Source organism: Chanos chanos, chromosome 4 (genome assembly GCF_902362185.1).
Source record: "Chanos chanos chromosome 4, fChaCha1.1, whole genome shotgun sequence".
Lineage (NCBI taxonomy): Eukaryota > Metazoa > Chordata > Actinopteri > Gonorynchiformes > Chanidae > Chanos > Chanos chanos.
This window is the reverse complement of record NC_044498.1, coordinates 11,824,513-11,845,210: the sequence shown is the minus strand read 5'-3', so window position 1 is coordinate 11,845,210 and position 20,698 is coordinate 11,824,513. Positions and strand designations below refer to the sequence as shown.

General features: G+C 40.4%; 5 protein-coding genes across 6 annotated transcripts; 2 read left to right on the top strand and 3 right to left on the bottom strand.

The window, feature by feature from the left end:
* Positions 1-2,061: 2,061 nt before the first annotated feature.
* LOC115809650 (gamma-crystallin M2-like) lies at positions 2,062-2,871 on the top strand. The gene is made up of 3 exons (XM_030771390.1): positions 2,062-2,070; positions 2,261-2,503; positions 2,602-2,871. Exons 1-3 carry the CDS (start codon positions 2,062-2,064, stop codon positions 2,869-2,871), a joined length of 522 nt encoding a protein of 173 aa, XP_030627250.1.
* A 1,627-nt stretch (positions 2,872-4,498) lies between these two features.
* Positions 4,499-5,376, bottom strand: LOC115809110 (gamma-crystallin S-1-like). Its single transcript, XM_030770627.1, has 3 exons — positions 5,368-5,376; positions 4,945-5,187; positions 4,499-4,771 (listed from the first exon to the last, which is right to left on the bottom strand). The coding sequence occupies exons 1-3, from the start codon at positions 5,374-5,376 to the stop codon at positions 4,499-4,501; spliced, it is 525 nt and encodes a 174-aa protein (XP_030626487.1).
* A 1,167-nt stretch (positions 5,377-6,543) lies between these two features.
* LOC115810141 (gamma-crystallin M2-like) lies at positions 6,544-8,090 on the bottom strand. Its single transcript, XM_030772066.1, has 3 exons — positions 8,082-8,090; positions 7,537-7,779; positions 6,544-6,819 (listed from the first exon to the last, which is right to left on the bottom strand). The coding sequence occupies exons 1-3, from the start codon at positions 8,088-8,090 to the stop codon at positions 6,544-6,546; spliced, it is 528 nt and encodes a 175-aa protein (XP_030627926.1).
* Positions 8,091-9,135: 1,045 nt separating this feature from the next.
* On the bottom strand, positions 9,136-15,142 carry LOC115809764 (60 kDa heat shock protein, mitochondrial-like). Its single transcript, XM_030771571.1, has 11 exons — positions 15,034-15,142; positions 13,908-14,083; positions 13,773-13,814; positions 13,352-13,645; positions 12,948-13,137; positions 12,477-12,645; positions 12,147-12,246; positions 11,653-11,898; positions 11,111-11,285; positions 10,527-10,702; positions 9,136-10,281 (listed from the first exon to the last, which is right to left on the bottom strand). The coding sequence occupies exons 2-11, from the start codon at positions 14,079-14,081 to the stop codon at positions 10,147-10,149; spliced, it is 1,701 nt and encodes a 566-aa protein (XP_030627431.1). The 5' UTR covers positions 14,082-14,083; positions 15,034-15,142; the 3' UTR covers positions 9,136-10,146.
* Positions 15,143-16,511: 1,369 nt separating this feature from the next.
* On the top strand, positions 16,512-20,439 carry LOC115809045 (MOB-like protein phocein). Of its 2 annotated transcripts, XM_030770506.1 has the most exons (8): positions 16,512-16,574; positions 17,459-17,521; positions 17,761-17,861; positions 18,858-18,900; positions 19,137-19,223; positions 19,722-19,801; positions 20,032-20,143; positions 20,239-20,439. In XM_030770506.1, the coding sequence occupies exons 1-8, from the start codon at positions 16,515-16,517 to the stop codon at positions 20,368-20,370; spliced, it is 678 nt and encodes a 225-aa protein (XP_030626366.1). In that variant the 5' UTR covers positions 16,512-16,514; the 3' UTR covers positions 20,371-20,439. The 2 variants fall into 2 exon arrangements, with proteins under 2 accessions (XP_030626366.1, XP_030626367.1); XM_030770507.1 differs by lacking the exon at positions 17,459-17,521 and having other exon boundaries at positions 16,515-16,574.
* The last annotated feature ends 259 nt before the right edge of the window (positions 20,440-20,698 follow it).

The window sequence follows — 20,698 nt, the reverse complement described above, 5'->3', positions numbered from 1 at the left end:
TGTTATCGGTTTTTGTTATTACTTTGCACTGTATTTTGGTCTTCATTTTAAGTAAAGCCTTCCGTTTTTTCACCCACATCATCGTGTCTTTGCACTTGGGTCCTGCACCACACCACCAGCCGTGACAACTACTTTGCCACTATGTGATTTTAAAAAAGAAATGTAGGAAAGGAGTCAAATAATCTTGCTCTAAATAAATATGTACAGGACTAAAGGTAAATATTTGTCAAACTGGGTGATATTAGCACTAATTTAGGTGACTATGTTAGCAATACCGATATGTGTGTATATATATGTGTATGTATGTATGTATCAGATTAAGCAGCAATATCAGATTAAGCAGTAATTCTATAGCCCTGTAAAATTATTCAAAATAAATACATTTTAACAAAAATAAAAGAATCTTTTTTAAAGAATCTTTTGTCATCATACTATTAAAGTTACTATACTATACTATACTATACTATACTATACTATAAAAACACTTGTTTGAGTAAACTATGGGAGAGCATACCATCGATATTTACCCTTTAGAAACTATTACAAAGGGAGGCCGTGAACTGAGACAAAACCAAAAACAAAACAATGCTGACCTAAGAGGAATGAAAGGGAGACAAACTAAAAATTCACAACATTTAAATGGTTGACAAGATAACTGACGGAAAAGAGTTCCCCCTGGACACAACATTTGGTTTTCTGTTAGAAACTTGACATTCAGTTGTTCAAATCCACTGCTGAAACAATCGTGATAAATGATGATACGTGGACACAACAAGCCACCAAACATTGGAGACTTGCACGGAACAGTAATCACTGACACAATATCTGCTTGTGCAGCGTCTTTAGTTTTATTTGAGCTCACATCACGCAGTGATTTCTGATAGTGGAGGGAATATATAGGGAAATAAATGTATGGAGAGAGATTCAGAGAATCTCATTGACAAATTTTGTTACTGCAGGATTCAAAGGACAAAGACCAGTATGTCTACACAGACAGTAATGCTAAGCACAAACTAAATATCTGAATAAACAACTTTCTACGATATTAGTGAATTAACCACAATCAAAGAACCCTCAGATGAAAAATCAGCTAAATGGTGAGTTACTCTAGCAAGCTGTGCAAGAAGGTAGATTAAGAATGGTGTGATTTTCAACCATTCATATAAAGTATACCATAGTCAAAAATCAAAATATCATTTCAGTGTCAATTTGACAGTCCTTTTGTGTTGTTTATTACATACCTTAGACAACAAAATACGTCATTTTTGAAATTCACTTCATGGAATGTTTAAGGCATGCAGTAATATCTTAAGATAACGAATGCTGATGATTGTATGACTGGTCTTGTCATCTTGAAATATCATCTTTCATTAACACTGTTCCAGATTTACAGGACAAGGATTTAATTACTCATATGACACACAATTGAATGAGTCTCCACCTCATACTTATTATCCAACACTTATGAAGCTGACCACCGCAAACTGCACAGCATCACTGAGCAAATGGAAGAGAATGCTACTCACTCAGTCGTACCCACTGTTACATTTGCTTGATCAATAGCACCCACCACATAGCAAGACGGGGGAAGACAGCCCTGGCTGATTGACCTGTCCAAATGAATGTAGCCAGAGTGTTGCCATGGGCTACAAACCAGGGTCCTCTGGTGTTGCGCATGTGAGATTTAAGCTGTGAATCATAGATGTAGGATCATTATGGTTATAACAGAGTGTCTCACATGGGAACCCTGTAACATCCCTTTTAAAGTAAGATAACTCGCTGTCTAAGGATAGAATTATAAATCGCTGTAAATTGTTTAAAAAAAAGAAAATAAAAGCAATCCTAACCTCCTGAAAAACAGCGGCTAGATGAAACACTCCATTGATCACAAGGGTCACTTTTCTGTATAGGAGCAGTTCATTGTGCCTTCAAAAAAAAAAAAAAAGCTGACGTGTTAAACCGACTGATTTGAATGACAATGCTGCTGATTCTATGGAGGATATAAAGGGGCAAGGGTAGACATCAGCCCACGTTGCAGAGTGACCAAACTTGGCAATCACTATGGGGAAGGTAAGACTGTTCATTTCGCTACGCACCTTTTTTTTTTACTTTGACAAATGCACATAAACTTTTCAAACACAACCAGTAAAGTTTGGGTTCAAGGCCATAATGATACTCCGTCTGCCCATTCTTTCTTTCTCTCTTTGTTTTTACTTGAGTGGATCGACTGACGAGCAAAACCCAAAACGTGTGTTTTCAGATCATCTTCTACGAGGACAGGGACTACCAGGGGCGTTCATACGAGTGCAGTGATGACTGCACTGACCTGTACTCACACTTCAGCCGCTGCAACTCCATCAAGGTGGAGAGTGGCTGCTGGATGTTGTATGAACGAGCAAACTACATGGGTTACCAGTACTTCCTGCAGAAGGGAGCATATCCACATTTCCAACACTGGATGGGCTTCAACAACTGCATTAGGTCCTGTCACATGATCCCTCAGGTTGGTTACGATCAACTGATGTCAAAAACTGATCTGACTGTAAATGATCTTACAAAAATTAACATTTTCTCTCTGTTTTTTTTTTTTTTCTCTTCCAGCACCAAGGCTCCTATAGAATGCGGATATATGAAAGATCAGACTTCAGAGGTCAGATGATTGAGTTCACTGAGGACTGCCCTTCAGTGTACGACCGCTGCCGTTTCTCTGACATCTATTCCTGCAACATCATGGATGGCTATTGGCTGTTCTATGAACATCCTAGTTTCAGGGGCCGTCAGTACCTGTTGGGTCCCGGTGAATATAGGCAGTATTATCACTGGAGGTCTATGAGCCCCAGAATAGGATCCTTCAGACGCATCACCTACTAAGACAGACAGGCTCCTATTGGCAAAGAGTGCAGACATGGTCTGGCCTAATAACAACCGGTGAAAAAATATTTTGTCCAGTCGGATGTCACCTCTGATTTTTATCTGGGGTATAAAACATTTTGTATTAGCAATGAAATAAAAAGATGGAAACAGCTGTCTTTCAATATTCATGTTTGTCTTGAACCATATTTTGCGAAAGTGCTGGTTGTCCAAAACAGCATGATAATTCCAATAATTTCTTAATTTAGCAATGCAGAAAGACAGAAAATTAAAACAAAATTTTGCGGTGCAAATGTGTTTTAGGATGTCAGTAAATTACAGTCAAAGGTCAGGGTCCTTTAATTTCACTTTTAAATGTGATCTTACAGGCCCAATAATGATGGTGAATGGTGCTTCTGTGTTTAGATCTGTCTTTTTGGGACAGGGAGTGGGATTCATCCTTTTATCCTTAACTGAGATATTGCTCAACATCTTACAGAAAAGGAAATCAATTAATATAAAATTAGCATTCAGTAAAATTAGAAAGCAGTTAAAAAAAATAAATGAATAAAATCATGATATTACACTGATAACTCAAGTAAAAATGTACAATGGGAAAACAATGGCGTCAATGTTAGGTTCAATGTATTTTCCAGGCACGAGCTGTGCATTTTTGCTGAACTCATTTGCAGTATTTGGTCAGATCAACAATCCCGGAAAATCTTGCCAACTTTAATGTTTTAATACTGCAGAACGCTTTGGGTTAAGTGGGAACACTGGGCATTATACAACCAAGAAGGTACATGACATTCTAACTGAAATGTGTTTGAAACTAATCCACTGATATTCAATGATAAACAGTCCTGGCAGCTTTGTTATAGCACGGGATGTATTTTCTTGTATTTTAGGTCTATCGAAACAATTAGAAGGCGAGATAGACACCAATAAAATACAGCTCCGATCAGAATGATCACCTTCATGCTGTGGTGAAGCATTCCTAACATAATGGAGAGAGGTCTCTTTCAGACTGACAATGACCCCATCCATAGGGCATAAGTTTTCGCTGAATGAATTGATGAGTGTGAAAATGATGTAAACCACATGCCACGACTGTCTTGGTGCCCAGATCTCAAACCAGCTGAACACTTGGAAAGGCACTTGATTTTCCTGCAATAAAATGTCAAATTATTGAGTTCTCATGGAAGAAACGTCTTGAATCAGATCAGTGTAGTTCCGGGCACTTGTAGAGTTTGTGTAAAGGTATACTGTAAAATCAGTTTTGGTTGACTGTGATGGCCTGATACCCTGATCAGATAGTTCATGTTACAGAGTCCTTTATTTTCGCAGTTATTTGTTCCGTATATAATTCCTATTTTGAATATGGTGGAAATTCTCTTAACTGAATATCAATCTTGGATGGCTAGGATGTTGCGTTTCTTATCTGTTCCACTCTTTACATTTGCATTTATAAAAAAGCAATGAGAGAGATATGGCAGTGAGATATAAGAGGGCATTGCTACATGGTCTGAGAATAACAAATTGAGGTCCAAAAGAAATGAGATGGATAGCCTGTTCGAGCCTGTAAACCATTTTATTCAGAGTGAAAAAAAATGCATGCATAAGACATTTTTTGAGAAGACCTCTCTCCTCAAAAGTCCATGATACGACGGATGGACCCAATCCTGGAGCTCATGCCACCCCATTCATTGTAGCGCCTGTACTCTCCGGGCCTGAGGTAGTACATCCTGCCTCTGTAGTGGGGCTGATCGTACATCAGCCAGTGACCATCCATCACGTTGCAGGAGTGGATGTCAGACATGTGGAAGCGATCCATCATGTTTGGGCAGTCATCCATCAGCTCAAACATCTGACCGCCCATATCGTAACGATCATACATCCTCATCCTGTAAGATCCACGGTGCTGGAACAAAATTGCAAAACAATTGTAGTAAATAAACTGCAAGAGGGACAGTACTCTTCACTGAATTTTTAAAGATGGTTATAAAGATTAGACTAAAAATAAAAATGTTTGATTGTTCATGCTGATCATCTAAATGTAGTAATGTGGTGTTTTGACTCTGTGCTAGTTCATACCATTGGGATCATCCTACAGGATCTGACACAATCACTCATGCCCATCATACGCTGGTAGTCAGAGTACTCGCCCCTCCTGAGGAAATACTGGTTTCCCATGAAGTTGGAGCGGTCATAGACCATGAAGCAGCCGCTCTCCACCCTGATGGAGTGACAGCGGCTGAAGTAGGTGTGCAGGTCGGCACAGTCACTCATGCACTCATGGTGACGGCCGCCAAAGTTCCTGTCTTCGTAGAAGATGATCTGAAATCAGAAATGCTGACATTAAGACCTTGAAAAGTAACTGCTACATTGAGAGCAAAATAATCAATCCATGTATTATAACAGTTCACTTTAAAAGACATTTGCAAGAGAAATTTCTGTACTGTAAGGTGAGGAATGTCTAGATTTTAGACCCGGATGAGTAAGTCTATAGACGTATACCTTGCCCATGCTTGCTGTTGCTGAAGTCTGTGTGATGCGTTTGAGGAGAAATTGGTTTCCTTATATACGTTCCCTTTGGGAAAAGAGGCTTCAGGTTGGCTTTTGTCATTCTAATTATCAAAAGCTTGAGTCAGCAAATACTTTACAGGTACCGACCTACTCGGACTTTGACTCACCTATTCCAGAAAAAATTTCGCCACCAACAGCTGAACAGATGAAATGCTTACTGGTTCCTTGACTTGGAACATTGAAATGGAATGCTGATCTATGCTGAATATGTTAGTGGAACCAGGAAAAATAAAAAAACATTCTCAACATAAGTATTTTATTTGTGTGAAAATGTGGTATTATCATTATTGTATATGTGCTTGCATGTCTTTGCATGCATATACATATCCTATATATTTTTATTGACAATACTTGTGACCTAGAGACTTCCAGTTGTGTATGACCAGGTTAAATTTTCAAGAGGCTGCAGATATTGAAATCTGTTTGGATCTCTGTGTTGGCTCAAGCAGAGCTCTCTGTTTCTAACAAAAGTATTTTTCTCTAAAGGTCATTCATGCCTTTGTCTGTGACACCTCTCCCCGTGTGGGAACTTTGCCAACGAGGCATGTTTTCACTGTTAATGCCCTTTGACCCTTTGACCTGACCTGACAGTTAGGAACACTGGAGAAAACACTGGAATGAAATGCACTTGCACTGAAGAATGTGCAGCCTCTTTGTGTAAGTGAAAATGACACTACACGCATGGAGACCCCTCTTAATTCCTGTCTTTTGCAAAATAATGATTTACATGATAACCTTTTAGTGGCTATCCCGGATCTTATCCCAAGCAACCTTTATTTCATCCGTGTTATCCTTTTCGTCACACATTATTCTTTATCGGTCAGGGTGAGATAATAATTGCTCTCAAATTATTTTTTTTAACTTGGTATGTTTTATCAGTATTCAGAAAGATTCATTGTAATGTTCTGATTTTTAAACGTAAAAATCTCTTTCAAATGAAAAGAAGAATATTCAAAACTCATACTGCTTTTGGATGAATGACTATATTCAACCCTAACTGATCTAGCCCAGAGAGATGTCAAATAAGACTCACAAACAAAGCATCATTTGTTATACTCCTCTTTATTGTCAAGTCTGTCAGTCAAAAGTCAACAAGAAGTGGACCTTTTAAAAATCAGTGATCCTGCGGAAGGAGCCGGTGGTGGCACATGTAGCGCCCCAGTCACTGAACTTCCTGTACTCTCCAGGCCGCATGAAGTACTGGCGCCCCCTGTAGCTGGGATGTTCATACATGGTCCAGTACCCATCCATCACATTGCAGGAGTAGATGTCTCGGCTGCGGAAGTGGTCATGGACGGACTCACAGTCATCACTGAACTCCATCATCTGACCCTGGAAGTTGGGGCGTTCGTAGATGCGTATCCTATAGGGCCCTCCGCTGGCCTGTGTGAGAAACAGAGACGATTAGCCAACTTTCCTAGACAGGTTTAAATTTCTCCTCACATACTCCTCCTTTCCAGGAACTGACTTTGACAGGACTGAACAAATAGTCACATGGGAGCAGATAGATTTTTCACAGAAAAGTCCATAAAGATAATAGCTTGCAGTTTCAAGGGGAGAAAAAAAGAGGGTTCCTGTTGTAGATTTTTGGAAAATTAAAGTTACAAATAGTAAAGGGTACAGGGTTTGTTTACGTTTTGCTCTTTCAACAGGAAAAGTGAGAGAATGTGACGCACAGGGAAAAATAAAACATTTAAATATTCACATGCTGTAGAAAGCTGTAATCCTTCTTTATGGAAGTTATAATCTTGCTTTATGGAAGGTGTTAGACCTTAGTGTTAGACCCCTGGCCCATAAATGTTGATAAAATTGCTCACTAAGTAAAAGTACTCATTTTTATGCATCCCACATATTAAGTACAGGCAAAATAACCAGGGGTTTGGGGCTGAATTAAAGAGAAGAGAATACATGTACTCTTTAGAATGTAATTATGATGCCCCTGATTTTACTACATATGAGTAGTAACTAAAAAAAATTAGCCAACTGTGAGCATACGTTTAAAAAGGTGAAATTCCCACAATCTCCCTCTGAAAATATGAGAGTGTACACACACGCACTAACACACACACACACACACACACACACACAAACAATGCTCACATAGGAGAAGGTCCTGCAGGAGTGGATGGAGTCACTGTAGCCCATCCAGCACTGATAGTCTGGGTATTCTCCTCTAGTCAGTACATACTGGTACCCACCATAGCTGGGCTTCTCATACAGAACCCAGCAGCCACTCTCCACACGAATGGAGTTACAGCGGCTGATGTGTGGGTTCATGTCGGGGCAGTCGGTGTCACACTCATATGACCGCCCCTGGAAGTTCTTTTCCTCGAAGAAAATGATCTGTAAAAAAAAAAAAAAAAAACATTCATGCAACAGTCATGACGACCTAGGTACGAGTTACATATATTAGAAAAGTAAAACATGTAAATGATAATGAAAACATTATACACATTCATCACGCTTTCTTCCTAGTATTTTGTTCTATCACATTTCTTGAGGTTTGAGTGATTGACAGTCTTCAAGCATTCTTAAACAGAGGGGCCTTCAAATGCAAAACAATGCTCACTGGTCATGAAGATTTTGAGGTTAGTTCCTCCTCCTTGAAACTTAAAAAAACTTCTTTCCTTGTATGTTTTCCTTACCTTACTCATCTTGCAGAGGGTTCTCCACACGTTCTTCTCCTGCGTGTGATAGCCACACCAGTGTGGGCGCGGCCTGTTTTATAAACCCACTTCAGGATGGCGCGCTGAGGTTTTTTTGTTATTTTAATACCTAGGATTTGGTGCTTTTGAGAAGCTGCCAAGGACCTGATCCAGACCATAGAGGCGAAAACCCTGAATCATCAATGCAAACGGCATAGCCCTGCACATTATTTCCAATCACACCCTCCCTTTTACTCCCCCCCCCCCCCCTCGTCTACCAAACTATGTTTGATCCAATAATCCATGATTTTAAAAAAAAAAGGAAAAAAAAAGAAAACAAAGATGTGTTTACAGCTGGTATTGTTTGAAGTCAGTACACCACATTAGCACTCGCCCTCATTCTAAAAATAAAAAAAAAACAAAAACACATGCCTGTGCATGGATGCAATGAGTGTATGTATGCAATGAATACAATGCACGTGTGACCCAAGGAGTAACCAAGGTGTAGCTGGTAATTACTAGTCTTTATCTGCTGACTGCAACGGCAGATGCTGCGCACTCGTAACCAGCAACACCTGCAGCTCAAGTCAGCAACAAAGAACAGCGGGAGAGATGGACATGCAGGGTTCATTATCATTAGAACTATTCCAATTCACAATACCTGCACCCATAGTTTCAATTCCAATATAAAAGCTTTACACTAAAGATGGCACCATAAATCACTGTGCAATATGTAATGTTTGTGTTACTATACTCTTCTGAGTCCTTTTGCAACGCTGTATAGCAAATGATCATGAATAATGATTTTAGATGAGTTAAAATCTTTAGCTGTTAAAGAGTAAGATCAGGGGAGAATCTGAGGAGGCTGATATTGTACAGATGAGGGAGTGATCACGTACTGCTGGACAAACCTGTCATATATTACAAAAGACTAAACCTAAGGATCGTTTACCAGTCTGGCAAAAGTTGCAGACTGAGTTAAAGAGTGCAAGACTCATAGAATGTTTTTTTTCCTAAAAATTAGTAGAAAACAAACAGACAGTAAAGAGTGAAATGGTCGACACCTTCGTTTTATTAAAAAGTATTAGTGTCATTCAACACTGTAGAAAACCCATTCAACATTTAAGATACAACAGTTTAGGCTCTGTCTTAATTCTGATAACATCAACACTCACTGACGAGATCAAATCATATATCTAAGCATTCTCCAAGAACAGACCCCCCCCCACCATTCATACACACAGAAGGCATCTTATAACCAACGGTACAAGTTTGAACCGCTAGATCACCTGTTCACTTTCTCAGACCACTGACAGCTATTTAAAATTTAAATCAAAACTGTATCAGTGTCCCAGCTGTTTAAGGGCACTTAACGAGATAATAAGAGAAGATAATATTTCTTAAAGGTAATAGACTTTTTTTCTAAAGTTACCCAAGAATATGTATCATTTTCTCTACACGAGACAAAGTCTGCTCCCCTCAACTGATGTTGGACACTGATATTTACAGTTTTGGAAAAGTGCATTGTCTATTACATGAGCTGAAACACCATCAATATTGATCTATTTAAACTTAGCTGAAATTGTGGACAGAAAATGAAAAGCCAAGTATACAAAAAAGATAACTGAACAGAGTGGTTTAAGATGGAGACAAAAATGAGTTGTGAGGAAATGAGAACAGAATGGTACCAGAATTATGGCATATGATGTATCACAGAGGTATCTTGGTCTGTGGCTTGACAGTACAACAGAATTAGGAGAGACAGCATGATTCTTCACATCTGAACTGGACAAACTGTATCAAACAGTAAAACCAAGTACACCTCTAACACTGTGTGGTTTCAGTCAACTCTGGATGGTAGCCTGGGTCTGTCAGACAACCGTTCTTGGTCTTGTTTACCGACAGAAAGGCATTGGGTACTGTTCAAACGACGTTCCGCTGGTAACGGCCTAATGTGTTCTATTCCACAGCATTCCCAACACGGTCTCCGAGCAAGGTACACGATACCATCATCCTGTCCCGCATACCAAGTCTCCAGTTATCGCACGGCCAGTGCTAAGGCAGTTTAGTACATGCCTCCTCCCATCCCGCCTGGCATGCCCCCCTCTTTCTCCTCTTTGGGTAACTCTGTGACTACTGCCTCCGCGGTAGACAACAAAGAGGCAACACCCGCAGCATCAAGCAGAGCTGTCCGAACAACCTGAAATCAACCCGAGAGAAAGAGGTGTAGACAACATGTACTTATATTTTTTCCATGCCTGTAAAAGCTGAAGTAGGGATGACTAGCAGCTGTTTTTTTAAAACCAGAAAAAATAAAGGTGTAGGAACACACATGTAAGCTGTGTGACAGCAGAGAAAGGACTAAGGGGAAGGAGAAGAGTTTAAGAGGAGAAGATCATTATAAAACGGTGGGAGACTCGACCTCTTACAATGTGAAGTGCTTACTTTGGTAGGGTCGATGATGCCTTTCTCCACCATATTAACAAATTCTCCCTGTAGCGCATCATATCCCATATCCTCTGTCTGCAGGATTTTCTCCACAATCAGGGAGCCCTCCACACCTGCATTCTTCGCAATTGTCATTGCTGGAACGCGCAGGGCACGGCGAATGATGTCAATTCCTGAAAACACAGAAAGACAAGAGAGTGGAAAAAAAGCAAGATTTTAAAAGGATGAATGGCTACAGCAGCACCACATTTTTAAACGGGACTCATTAAACATTAATTTAACATCATCAGTTATTACAACACAACATACAGTGCTATGAACTGTCACCTCTTGGTGTTATAAACATCTGTGGGATAACAAAAGAGACATGGGTATAAAAGTGAGATATTATCTATGGGCTCCTGTAGGCTGTCTATTTAAAGATACAGGTAATAACTACTATTAATTATTACATCAGTCTCAGTGCATTTCCTATGCACTTTTTACGGTGGCCTTTTTTATTCAGATTGTCCAGCAGAGGGCAGCTTGCATTCCTATGCTCCTCGTGTGCTGTCTTTGCATTGTAACACATGATTACTTACCAGTCTTTTGGTCACTGTTCGCTGGTTTGAGGGCATCAAGTGCCGGGATACAGCGCAGGAGAGCACAGCCTCCTCCTGGCACAATACCCTCTTCCACCGCTGCCCGCGTGGCATTAAGAGCGTCTGTTACGCGGTCTTTCTTCTCATTTACCTCTACATCACTTGTTCCACCCACCTGTAAGGCACACACGATTCAGGTTTTATTAACATAACGTATGTTGGTAACGAGTTTTGACATTTTGTAATGTGAATACTTTAAAGCGCTATGAATGGGCATTTTGTAACTTCATTTGCTTCATAACTGATCTTGAATTTACACGAAAGCCACTAGGTGGCAGCGTAACTGCAAGTGAATGTGAGGAGTATGGCTTTGCTTCCCCCTACCCTCCCATTATATATGTTATACTCAATGAGAGTGAGTGTAAGAAAGTTAAAATTAAAAAAAAAAAATACACTGCTCAAAGTGACATATACTAGAGTTAATACCACTGAAGAACTGAGAACGGACAGAGACTCTGACACTAGCATCTGTCCCCTCTGACCTTAATCACTGCCACGCCATCAGAGAGTTTAGCGAGTCGCTCGTTCAGCTTTTCCTTCTCGTAGTCACTATTGGTAGTCTCCAGCTGCTCAGTGATCTCTGCTATGCGCTTCTCAATGGCAGCGGGATCCCCGCGGCCCCTCAGCAGGAGGGTGTCATCCTTGGTAACCTGAACCTCTCCAATGTGTCCCAAATCACGTGGCTGGACGTCCTCCAGAGCCAAGCCTGTGGCCTCTTCACCAAATACCTACACACAGGACAGCATCCTTCATCACACAATCAAGGTTAAAGAGTACAAACCACATGAAGGGCAGGTCTACAAACTAGACCTACAACTAGACATGTTTTTTTTTTTATGTAATTAAATTTAGTCAACAGCACACATTTATTTAAATGATACATACATATACATGGGATTTAACAATGCAATATATAGTTTTTGGGCAGTGAAATATGACCCCAAATCACAAAACTCATTTTCCAAATGTAACTCACAGTGCCCCCAGAGGCAATGGCCATGTCTTTCAGCTGGTTCTTTCTGTTGTCTCCAAACCCTGGGGCCTTCACAGCTACAACTTGAAGTCCTACTTTCAGCCTGAAAACAAAATGAAGAGATTGCCATTCCTGAACAAAACTAGAATATCCATAAGATTCAGTTACATCAGACGTAACTAGGCCTATTATGATCAAGCACAGTTTCATCTAAACCAGTCAGTACAACTTGAACAACACTAATCAGTATAGGTCACATATGTTCAAGACACCCTATACCTGTTTAAGACACTCTATAACTGTGTCTTATGTTGCGCATTAAGTTTCATTAACCTGTTGAGGACCAGTGTGCTAAGGGCCTCGCCATCCACATCCTCAGCCACGATGACAAGTGGCTTACGGTGCTGGTTGGCAATTTCCAGGGCAGGAACGATGCTCTGAACACTGGAGATCTTCTTCTCACTCAGCAGAAGGTATGCATCCTGGAACTCACACTTCTGACCTGAGAAAGGGAACGGGTGAAATGAGACGTCTCGACTGGCAGTCTTTATATCATAATATGAAAATTAAAAAAAAAAAAAAAAGAAAGAAAAGAATCAATTCATGTGATGTAGCTGTTCATTTAAGACAGGGGTTAGTTTAGTATTCAAATCTGCAGTAGTTACAGTAACAAAAGAAACAAATGCTATTTCAAAACATAAGTCATGCATCCAGTGCATAAAGCGACTGTGAAAAAAAGTTTTGGCATATGAATTAGAACGCCCACAACGTAAAAAAAAGTGAAGAGCAGGATAAAGCTCTAACCTTTGGCTGTGTTGATGAAATAAGGGGAAATATATCCTCTGTCAAATTTGAGTCCCTCAATGACCTCCAACTCATCATGCATTGTTTTCCCATCCTTCACGGTGATAACTCCCTTACGGCCCACCTTCTTCATCGCATCAGAGATGATGTTCCCAACCTCACTGTCCCCATTCGCAGAGATGGTGGCAACCTAAACAATAGATAGTAATTAACAAAAAAAGACACGATGATTAAAAAAAATCTACTGTAAAGAATATATTTTAACAGCTTAATAAGATTTTCTGGGTGACTCTAGTTCTCTTAACTATTCTCAAGCAGATAATTTCATATATATATATATATATATAAAAAAACCCAGAATCTCATATCCCCCCCCCCCAAAAAAAAGAGTCAGCCCACTCTACCTGTGCAATCTCCTCTGGTGTGGTTACAGGCTTGGACAGCTTCTTCAGCTCAGCGATGACTGTCTCCACGGCCAGCATCACGCCCTTGCGGATCTCTACGGGGTTGGCTCCCTTGCTGATGTTGTCGAAGCCGTCCTTAGCGATGGCACGCGCCAGCACAGTGGCTGTTGTGGTGCCATCTCCAGCCTCCTCGTTAGTGTTGTTAGCCACATCCTGGACCAGTTTAGCACCAATGTTTTTGTACTTGTCCTTTAGGTCAATGCTCTTAGCCACTGTCACGCCGTCTTTAGTAACCTTGGGAAGGATACAGTGAGAGATTTTTTCTAAATATATTTATTTGTAACGCTGTTTCAATTTCTGATGACATTAATGTGATTTCAAGTCTCTCAATATATGCTGAAAATATGTCATCAAGTCCTACCTTGGGACTGCCCCAACTCTGTTCAATGATAACGGTGCGTCCCTGTAGAACAAAGCACGCAAATAGAGTCTTAGTACGCAGACACAGTATTTTCAAAAACTTAACAGAAAATATACCATCGCTTGCCCAACGTACCTTAGGTCCCATAGTAACAGCGACTGCGTCGGCCAACAGGTCCACCCCTTGGAGCATGAGGGCTCTGGCGTCGGCACCAAATTTAACATCTTTGGCATAGGCACGGCTGAGGTGAGGGCCCAGTGCTCGGGACACTGGCCTCAGTTGTCTCATCAGGCTGGGTAAACGCAGCATGCCTGGCAAATATGAGAAGCGTACAAAGTCAGAATGTGGCGATGATATTCACTCTGGAATAACTAATGAACAGAATATTAAAGAACAAGGTTCGCCTTAGTTACGTTTGTGTAGTCATGATCTGACCAAATGACAGAGCCAAAAATGTCTTCCTCTTTGTAACACCGCGTTGTATTAGCACGGATGTATGCCTCTAAAACAGTTATTAAATCAACGAAAATAGAGGCCACGTGCACTCATTCATTTAGCATTATCCTGACCTTACTCAAAAGTATATGTACCACAAACAGTTTAGATACAGCCGCCTGGTGTTCAGAGACTTTCAACAAATGAAAAACAGTCAGCTTTGACTTTTTTGTTGGTGAGTCAATATGGCAGTGTGACAGTATAACCAACTTTAAGATAGGCTGCCAAATGATTGATTCACAAATCGGTATATCTCGAAGTTCTCTTATCACGACCCCTCAGTGTGTCTGTGGCTCTCAGTCACAATTACATCACTACTAGAGAACGTACTAGAATAACAATGTGTCCTTAAAGCTAGTCTTATTCAAAAACAGTATCTATGCGGGCCACGCTGACCATAATATTTCCCGTCCGAGACAAAAGAAAATGTTGACAGTGAGACAGAAAATCTTTAATAATGTCAGCGGTCCCACTGATAACCAGCCGTCGTATAATTAACAAACTGTTATGCATTTTAGTATTTTGTTAGACAACTTAGGACCAGTAAGGTTATCAAACAAAATCTGCTGCATGGCAGTTGTGACTATTTGGTCATTGCTCTTAATAAAGCACGCTTTCTCAATTCACCTGTCTCGCAGAAAACAATCGGACTGCCAAATACGTTCTGCTAAGCAAGTTAGAGCAAGTGTCCGCCGGTGCACAGACCAAGTTGATGATTCAAGCAATCTGATGCATAAAATTATATATATAAGTAACCATCACTTACTTCTAAGTTATGACAGCAATGTCAAGAAAGAAGAAATTGGTCCAGCTTCGCTCAACAAAATAATGGAAAATAGTAAACGATGGTTAACGTGAACGTGCAGAAGGCGTGAGTGCTCACAGCTGTCACCACTCTGACAACCTAACGTGTCATTCACTAAGCTATAAATTCACATGGATCCTTGTCATCCGGGTACTTGGATGGCCAGGTCGGTAACCAGCATGTACAAATTGATTGTTGCGGAAAACGCAATTATTAAACACATGTTACCTTATAGTATATGTGTAGATCGTGCAGCGTGATCAGATAAGTGAATAAGATACAATTAGCAATAAAATACATTCCAAAAGTCTCTAATAATAGATAGTTATTTCTTAATATCTACCGTATGCTCGTTCCGGGGTTTGAATTCGAGAAACTTCCAGAAACGCGATTGGATAAGCATCTAGAATCAGTCTGTGAAGGAGCAACTAAACTTTTGGTTGGGTTGTGATTATGCAATCAATGCCAATGTGCTACTATGCAATAAACAATAGTTGGAAATGGATTTTTTTAAAATTATTTAATAAACTGAGGAATATTGTTTAGTTGTTTTTCTTTTAGTCTGAGACATTGCTGTCGATGTCACTCCAAGCCATTTAATTGAAAACAACAGTCACACAGTTTGTTTTAGTGGTCTTTTTGTTCAAACTTTTGTTTGTTTGATTGCACGATGGCCTCACAGCAAGAAGGTCTCCGGTTCGATTCCCGGCCGAGCGGCCAGGGTCCTTTCTGTGTGGAGTTTGCATGCTCTCCCCGTGTCTGCGTGGGTTTCCTCCGGGAGCCCCGATTTCCTCCCACAGTCCAAAGACATGCAGGTTAGGTGAATTGGAGACACTTAATTGCCCCTAGGTATTAATGTGTGTGTGAGTGTGTTGTCTGTGTGTCTGCCCTGCGATGGACTGATGACCTGTCCAGAGTGTTTCCCTGCGTTTCGCCCTTTGAGGTCTGGGATAGGCTCCAGGACCACCCCCCATCACGATAAGCGGCTTTATGAGTGAGTGAGTGATTGCTGTAGTAGCATAAGTATGACAGTTTTATCTGCTTTACTTTTGTAAACGGTAGTGTAATTACTTCGTATTCCATGAGAGTGGCTCAGTCCTGTGGAGTTCTCTGACATTCTTCGTGACAGTCAAAAATAGACGAACAAGCAAACCAAAAAAAAAAAACCTTTATTTTAAGATTTTAAAAAAAATCTCAGTTTTAAATAAGGGGCGTGGTTGTTATTTGTCTGATTTGGTTGTCACTGCTGGTAGTGTTGCAGGAGATTTATGTATGTATTCACTGAGAATTGGCTTTGATTAATTCTATTCATTAATATCTAACAAAAATTTCTGATTTGCACTCACTTTCTTATCAACCTGAACAAACCATCAGCCACTCTGAAGCGTCGTCTAGTGGTAGAATGTGGAACGGAACATTTATATCCGGAAGTTGTTGCCGAGATGGTCATGGCGGAGGGTACAGCAGTTCTGAGGAGAAATCGCCCAGGAACGAAGGCGAAGGTATCAGAATATTCATCGTTCATTTCGTAATGAATTGAAGAGATAGCGTTTAGATGAGGAAAAGTACGAAAGACTTGCGTTGTGGTCCTGTAAAGATATTCAGTGTTTACGCATGGGGATGGATTGGTTTCAAATTGGATGAAAATGGCCTAACATGAACCACTGAGCAAGCTGGATCATGTCATCATAGTTTAACCTAAAACTGGCTTTGGTTTGGTTTTGACGCCAGCACCCTAATAGTTCATCTTAGGCTAACTTAGCTGTTAGACATGACAGATCACGTTTACTTTGCCAAATGAACTTAATTGCCCAACTGGTTGAAATACTGCTAACCTCACTGGTGCTATAGCAAAATCATGTAATTGGTCTAGCGTTGTTATTCTACTATATAGAGTAGTTTTGACCCAGAGCAACAGAGCTTTGTAAATCGATACGATTAACTATCCTTTAGCTGGCTAGCTATCTTAGTTTTTACATTACTGTCAATATTAAGTAGTAGTCTACACGTTGTTGTGTGTGTGCTTATGTTACTCTAACTGTGCAACTCACCTAGCTAGTCAGCAAATTAAGGTTAATTAAGATATTTTGTTAACACTCGTACTACTAGCATTCTTCTGAAAATAAGAGAGATTGGGAACTGTGTACTTTGGAAAGGAGCTAGCACACAGATTAGCTATGTAGCTGTTAACCAGTCTAAGGAACGTTGTCTCTGTCACAGTAGCACAGAAGAGAAATAGGATCGTACCTCACACGTCGCCCACCCACTGTTTGGTCCTCTAATATATTCAGTACCAAAGTGCTTTATTCAGTAGGGTACCTTTCTTTAAATTCACCTCTGAACTTTTTTACTCATGTAATATTGCTATCGTACAATGTGTCCTCAGGACTTTTACAGTTGGCCGGATGAGTCGTTTGAGGAGATGGACAGCACACTTGCTGTGCAACAGGTGGGTCTGAGTGATGTGAACAGCATGCATTTGTGCCGACACCTACTGTATTTTGTTTCGTTCCATTCAGCGGCCCTACGAAGATTTAGTTTACTGTCTGTGGCCAGTTCACCCAAACTTACAGTAATGACAGACTACTGGGAAATTTAAATGTATCATGTATAAGCTTGGAATCCATCTTAACGTCAGCTGTTATTAGGCAGTCAGCTGGTAAATCTTGGCCTCTGTTTCCTCCCCAGTACATTCAGCAGAACATCCGCTCAGACTGTGCCAACATTGACAAGATCCTTGAGCCTCCAGAGGGCCAAGACGAAGGGGTCTGGAAATATGAACACCTGAGGTACATTTCACTCCATTCTGTTACATTAGTGGTACATGTAGTTGATTAAAATTTAACAGTATTTTATTCAGTCTCGTGGTTGACTTATGAAGTATGAATTGGGACTGCATGCATGAAATTTGTTTTAATCAAGCATAAAAGTATCATGAGGAATGTCAGAAGTTGAGGTTTTGCCAAGCAGGATTCCTCAGATCTCAAATATGATTCTGGCAGTTTGAAGTGCACATGGTTTTTGGCAGTAAATTTGTATCAAGGAGACTAGTGTCTGCACTATTCAGCCAATCAAAGACTCAGCCAAGCACCGAATTTAGTCAGTTTGAAAATCAGCAGCAGTCCAGGGGTGCATCCGAATAGTAAAAAAAAAAAAAAAGTCCTATATCCTTTCCTTGACCCCCTTTCCTTGACCCCGATTGAAGTCGTCACGAGGTCAAGGAAAGATGGGAAGGAGAATTCATAAGTACTCCGGAAAAGTCAACTGCGGTGCCAAAAGAATCCGATCGCACTGACACTAGGCTACGTAATTAAGTGACGGCGGATGTTATTGACTTGGGTCTGCCGTTGTAAAACTACAGTGTTCCGACGATGGGTTACGAAAAGCGTATCTTAGATGCTTCGCCCCGTGCGTTCTTACCGTGTTGTGTCATGCACGCTAAACGTCCACGGAAATCCCGGGGAAAACGTTACTTCATTACCAAGGGGTTGGAATTGAAATAAAAAAGGAATATAGGCTACCAGTCACAACAGTGAAACGAAATGGTCATCATATTGAGAATGGTTGCTCACCCTCATGTCCACTCATAATTATCGACATGAACCCAAATTAGTATGACTGTATGGAAGTAATTGTTAAATTTATGCAAGATAAGCATAACATGTTGGGACTATAAATCTACTATTGTAGTTTTTGTCACGAGACCCTATTTGTTTTCTGATGTTTTTGTTCTTTGTGATTTAACTTTGTGACCATTCAGTTTTACTCGTCTCCATTTCTTACAGACAATTTTGTCTGGAACTGAATGGACTTGCTGTCAAATTACAGGTATAACGTCCTTTCTCATCATTCACATTCATGCTACATTTCAAACTAGAACACAAACTGATGTCTGTTGGAAGTAGCACAGCTTGTACTACAGTTGCAACTTGATACATAAGTAGCATCAGTTTAGTACCAACGTGTACTGCAGTAAAGGCTTCCGGGCGTATGTTTGACAGATTACGCGTGGTATGACAGATTATGAGTGAGTTGCTTAAGTCTGATGTATCATGTTTTCTTAGGGAGAATGCCACCCTGAAACATGCACCCAGATGACTGCAACAGAACAGTGGATCTTCCTCTGTGCTGCACACAAAACCCCCAAAGAGGTAAGGTGTCTTCAGCTCACGAAATCTTCTTTCATTTCCACCTCAGAGCTTCGGTTGGTCCTGTGACGTTATGATTAGCCCAGACTTCTAGCGCAATGTGAAGCTATGCTTGAAACAGTCTGATCTCATCTAAAAGAATAAAGTTGTTGTTGTTTTTGCCGAACAAAACAAAATATAAGCTATGTGATTTCAGAACACATCTAGAATGAAACGTTATATGATATGTGTTTAGTCTTTGTTATTCTGTGGGTTGTGTTTGTTTGGCAGGTAACCATATTGTCTGTACAGTGTCTGCCTGTGCTAGCATATGATGTTACCTGACTACACCTCTATGTATTTTCATTCTCTTATCATTTTTCCACATAATGCTGTCACACCTGCATGAATCTGTAATAGTTAAAAATGAAACCATATAGAGTCATATGTAGACTAATATCTGTTAGCATCACAGTCTTAACTGGCAGTTATATCAAACAGACATTCATGTTTTCTGTGCAGTGTCCAGCCATTGACTACACCAGACACACTCTGGATGGAGCCGCCTGTCTTCTCAATAGTAACAAGTATTTTCCAAGCCGGTAAGCACTTGCAGCACAGATGTGATGGCCAGGCTTGCAATCTGTTATTTTTTCACATTTATTTTTGCAAACTGGTTAGAACAGAAGAACAGATGAATGACTACAAAAAAAAAATGCGTGTTCAGAGTTGTTTTAGTCAGATTGCCATACAAACGAATGTTGGCCAGTAATGATTAGTGCTGAAATATTCAGTGTTTTATGTACTCACCATACGTGTTTTCCTTTGTCAGAGTGAGTATTAAGGAGTCATCCGTAGCTAAACTTGGTTCAGTCTGCCGTCGTATCTACAGGATATTCTCCCACGCTTACTTTCATCATCGTCAGATATTTGACAAATATGAGGTGAGCAGGAGGAACATCTGTTTCTTTCTGTTTATCTGTCTGTTTGCCTGTACTCGTGATTTATTCCCTTGACTCTTGTATGTTTTCCTCTTCAGAACGAGACGTTCCTGTGTCACCGGTTCACTCGTTTTGTGATGAAATACAGCCTGATGTCCAAGGACAATCTAATTGTGCCCATTCTGGAGGAGGAAGTGCAAAATTCAGGCGCAGGAGAGAGTGAAGCATGAACTGCACAAACCTGGCCAAAATATAAACACTGAAACACTACTTATTACTGATACACATCCTGCATACACACACACACACACACACGTGCGCACGTAACCTGGCCAAACACACATCAGTCACTGATCAAGTACTTTTGGCCTAACATGCCTTAAAACACTCCAGTAGTTTCAATGGCCAGATACGTCCCTCTCACACGTTAATATACGGTTCCTGACTCATTGTGTTAAGTTTACATTAGGTCAGATATGCATTGCATGCTTTCTCACATAAACAAAAAAGACATCACACGTCAACAGACTCTCAACACCTGTCCAAGTATTGTACATC

Bases quoted from the DNA above. Each gene is read 5' to 3' on its own strand.
- LOC115809650 (XM_030771390.1), top strand. The intron at 2,504-2,601 runs GTTGGTTACGAT...TTTCTCTTCCAG, and splicing joins CCTGTCACATGATCCCTCAG to CACCAAGGCTCCTATAGAAT.
- LOC115809110 (XM_030770627.1), bottom strand. The intron at 4,772-4,944 runs GTATGAACTAGC...ATTTTGTTCCAG, and splicing joins CCTGTAGGATGATCCCAATG to CACCGTGGATCTTACAGGAT.
- LOC115810141 (XM_030772066.1), bottom strand. The intron at 6,820-7,536 runs GTGAGCATTGTT...TTTCTCACACAG, and splicing joins CCTGCAGGACCTTCTCCTAT to GCCAGCGGAGGGCCCTATAG.
- LOC115809764 (XM_030771571.1), bottom strand. From the start codon at position 14,081: ATGCTGCGTTTACCCAGCCTGATGAGACAACTGAGGCCAGTGTCCCGA. The intron at 12,646-12,947 runs GTTAGAGCTTTA...TCCCTTTCTCAG, and splicing joins TTTCATCAACACAGCCAAAG to GTCAGAAGTGTGAGTTCCAG. The intron at 11,286-11,652 runs GTCAGAGGGGAC...TGTGCCTTACAG, and splicing joins ATGGCGTGGCAGTGATTAAG to GTGGGTGGAACAAGTGATGT.
- LOC115809045 (XM_030770506.1), top strand. From the start codon at position 16,515: ATGGTCATGGCGGAGGGTACAGCAGTTCTGAGGAGAAATCGCCCAGGA. The intron at 17,522-17,760 runs GTGGGTCTGAGT...TTTCCTCCCCAG, and splicing joins GCACACTTGCTGTGCAACAG to TACATTCAGCAGAACATCCG. The intron at 19,224-19,721 runs GTAAGGTGTCTT...TTTTCTGTGCAG, and splicing joins CACACAAAACCCCCAAAGAG to TGTCCAGCCATTGACTACAC.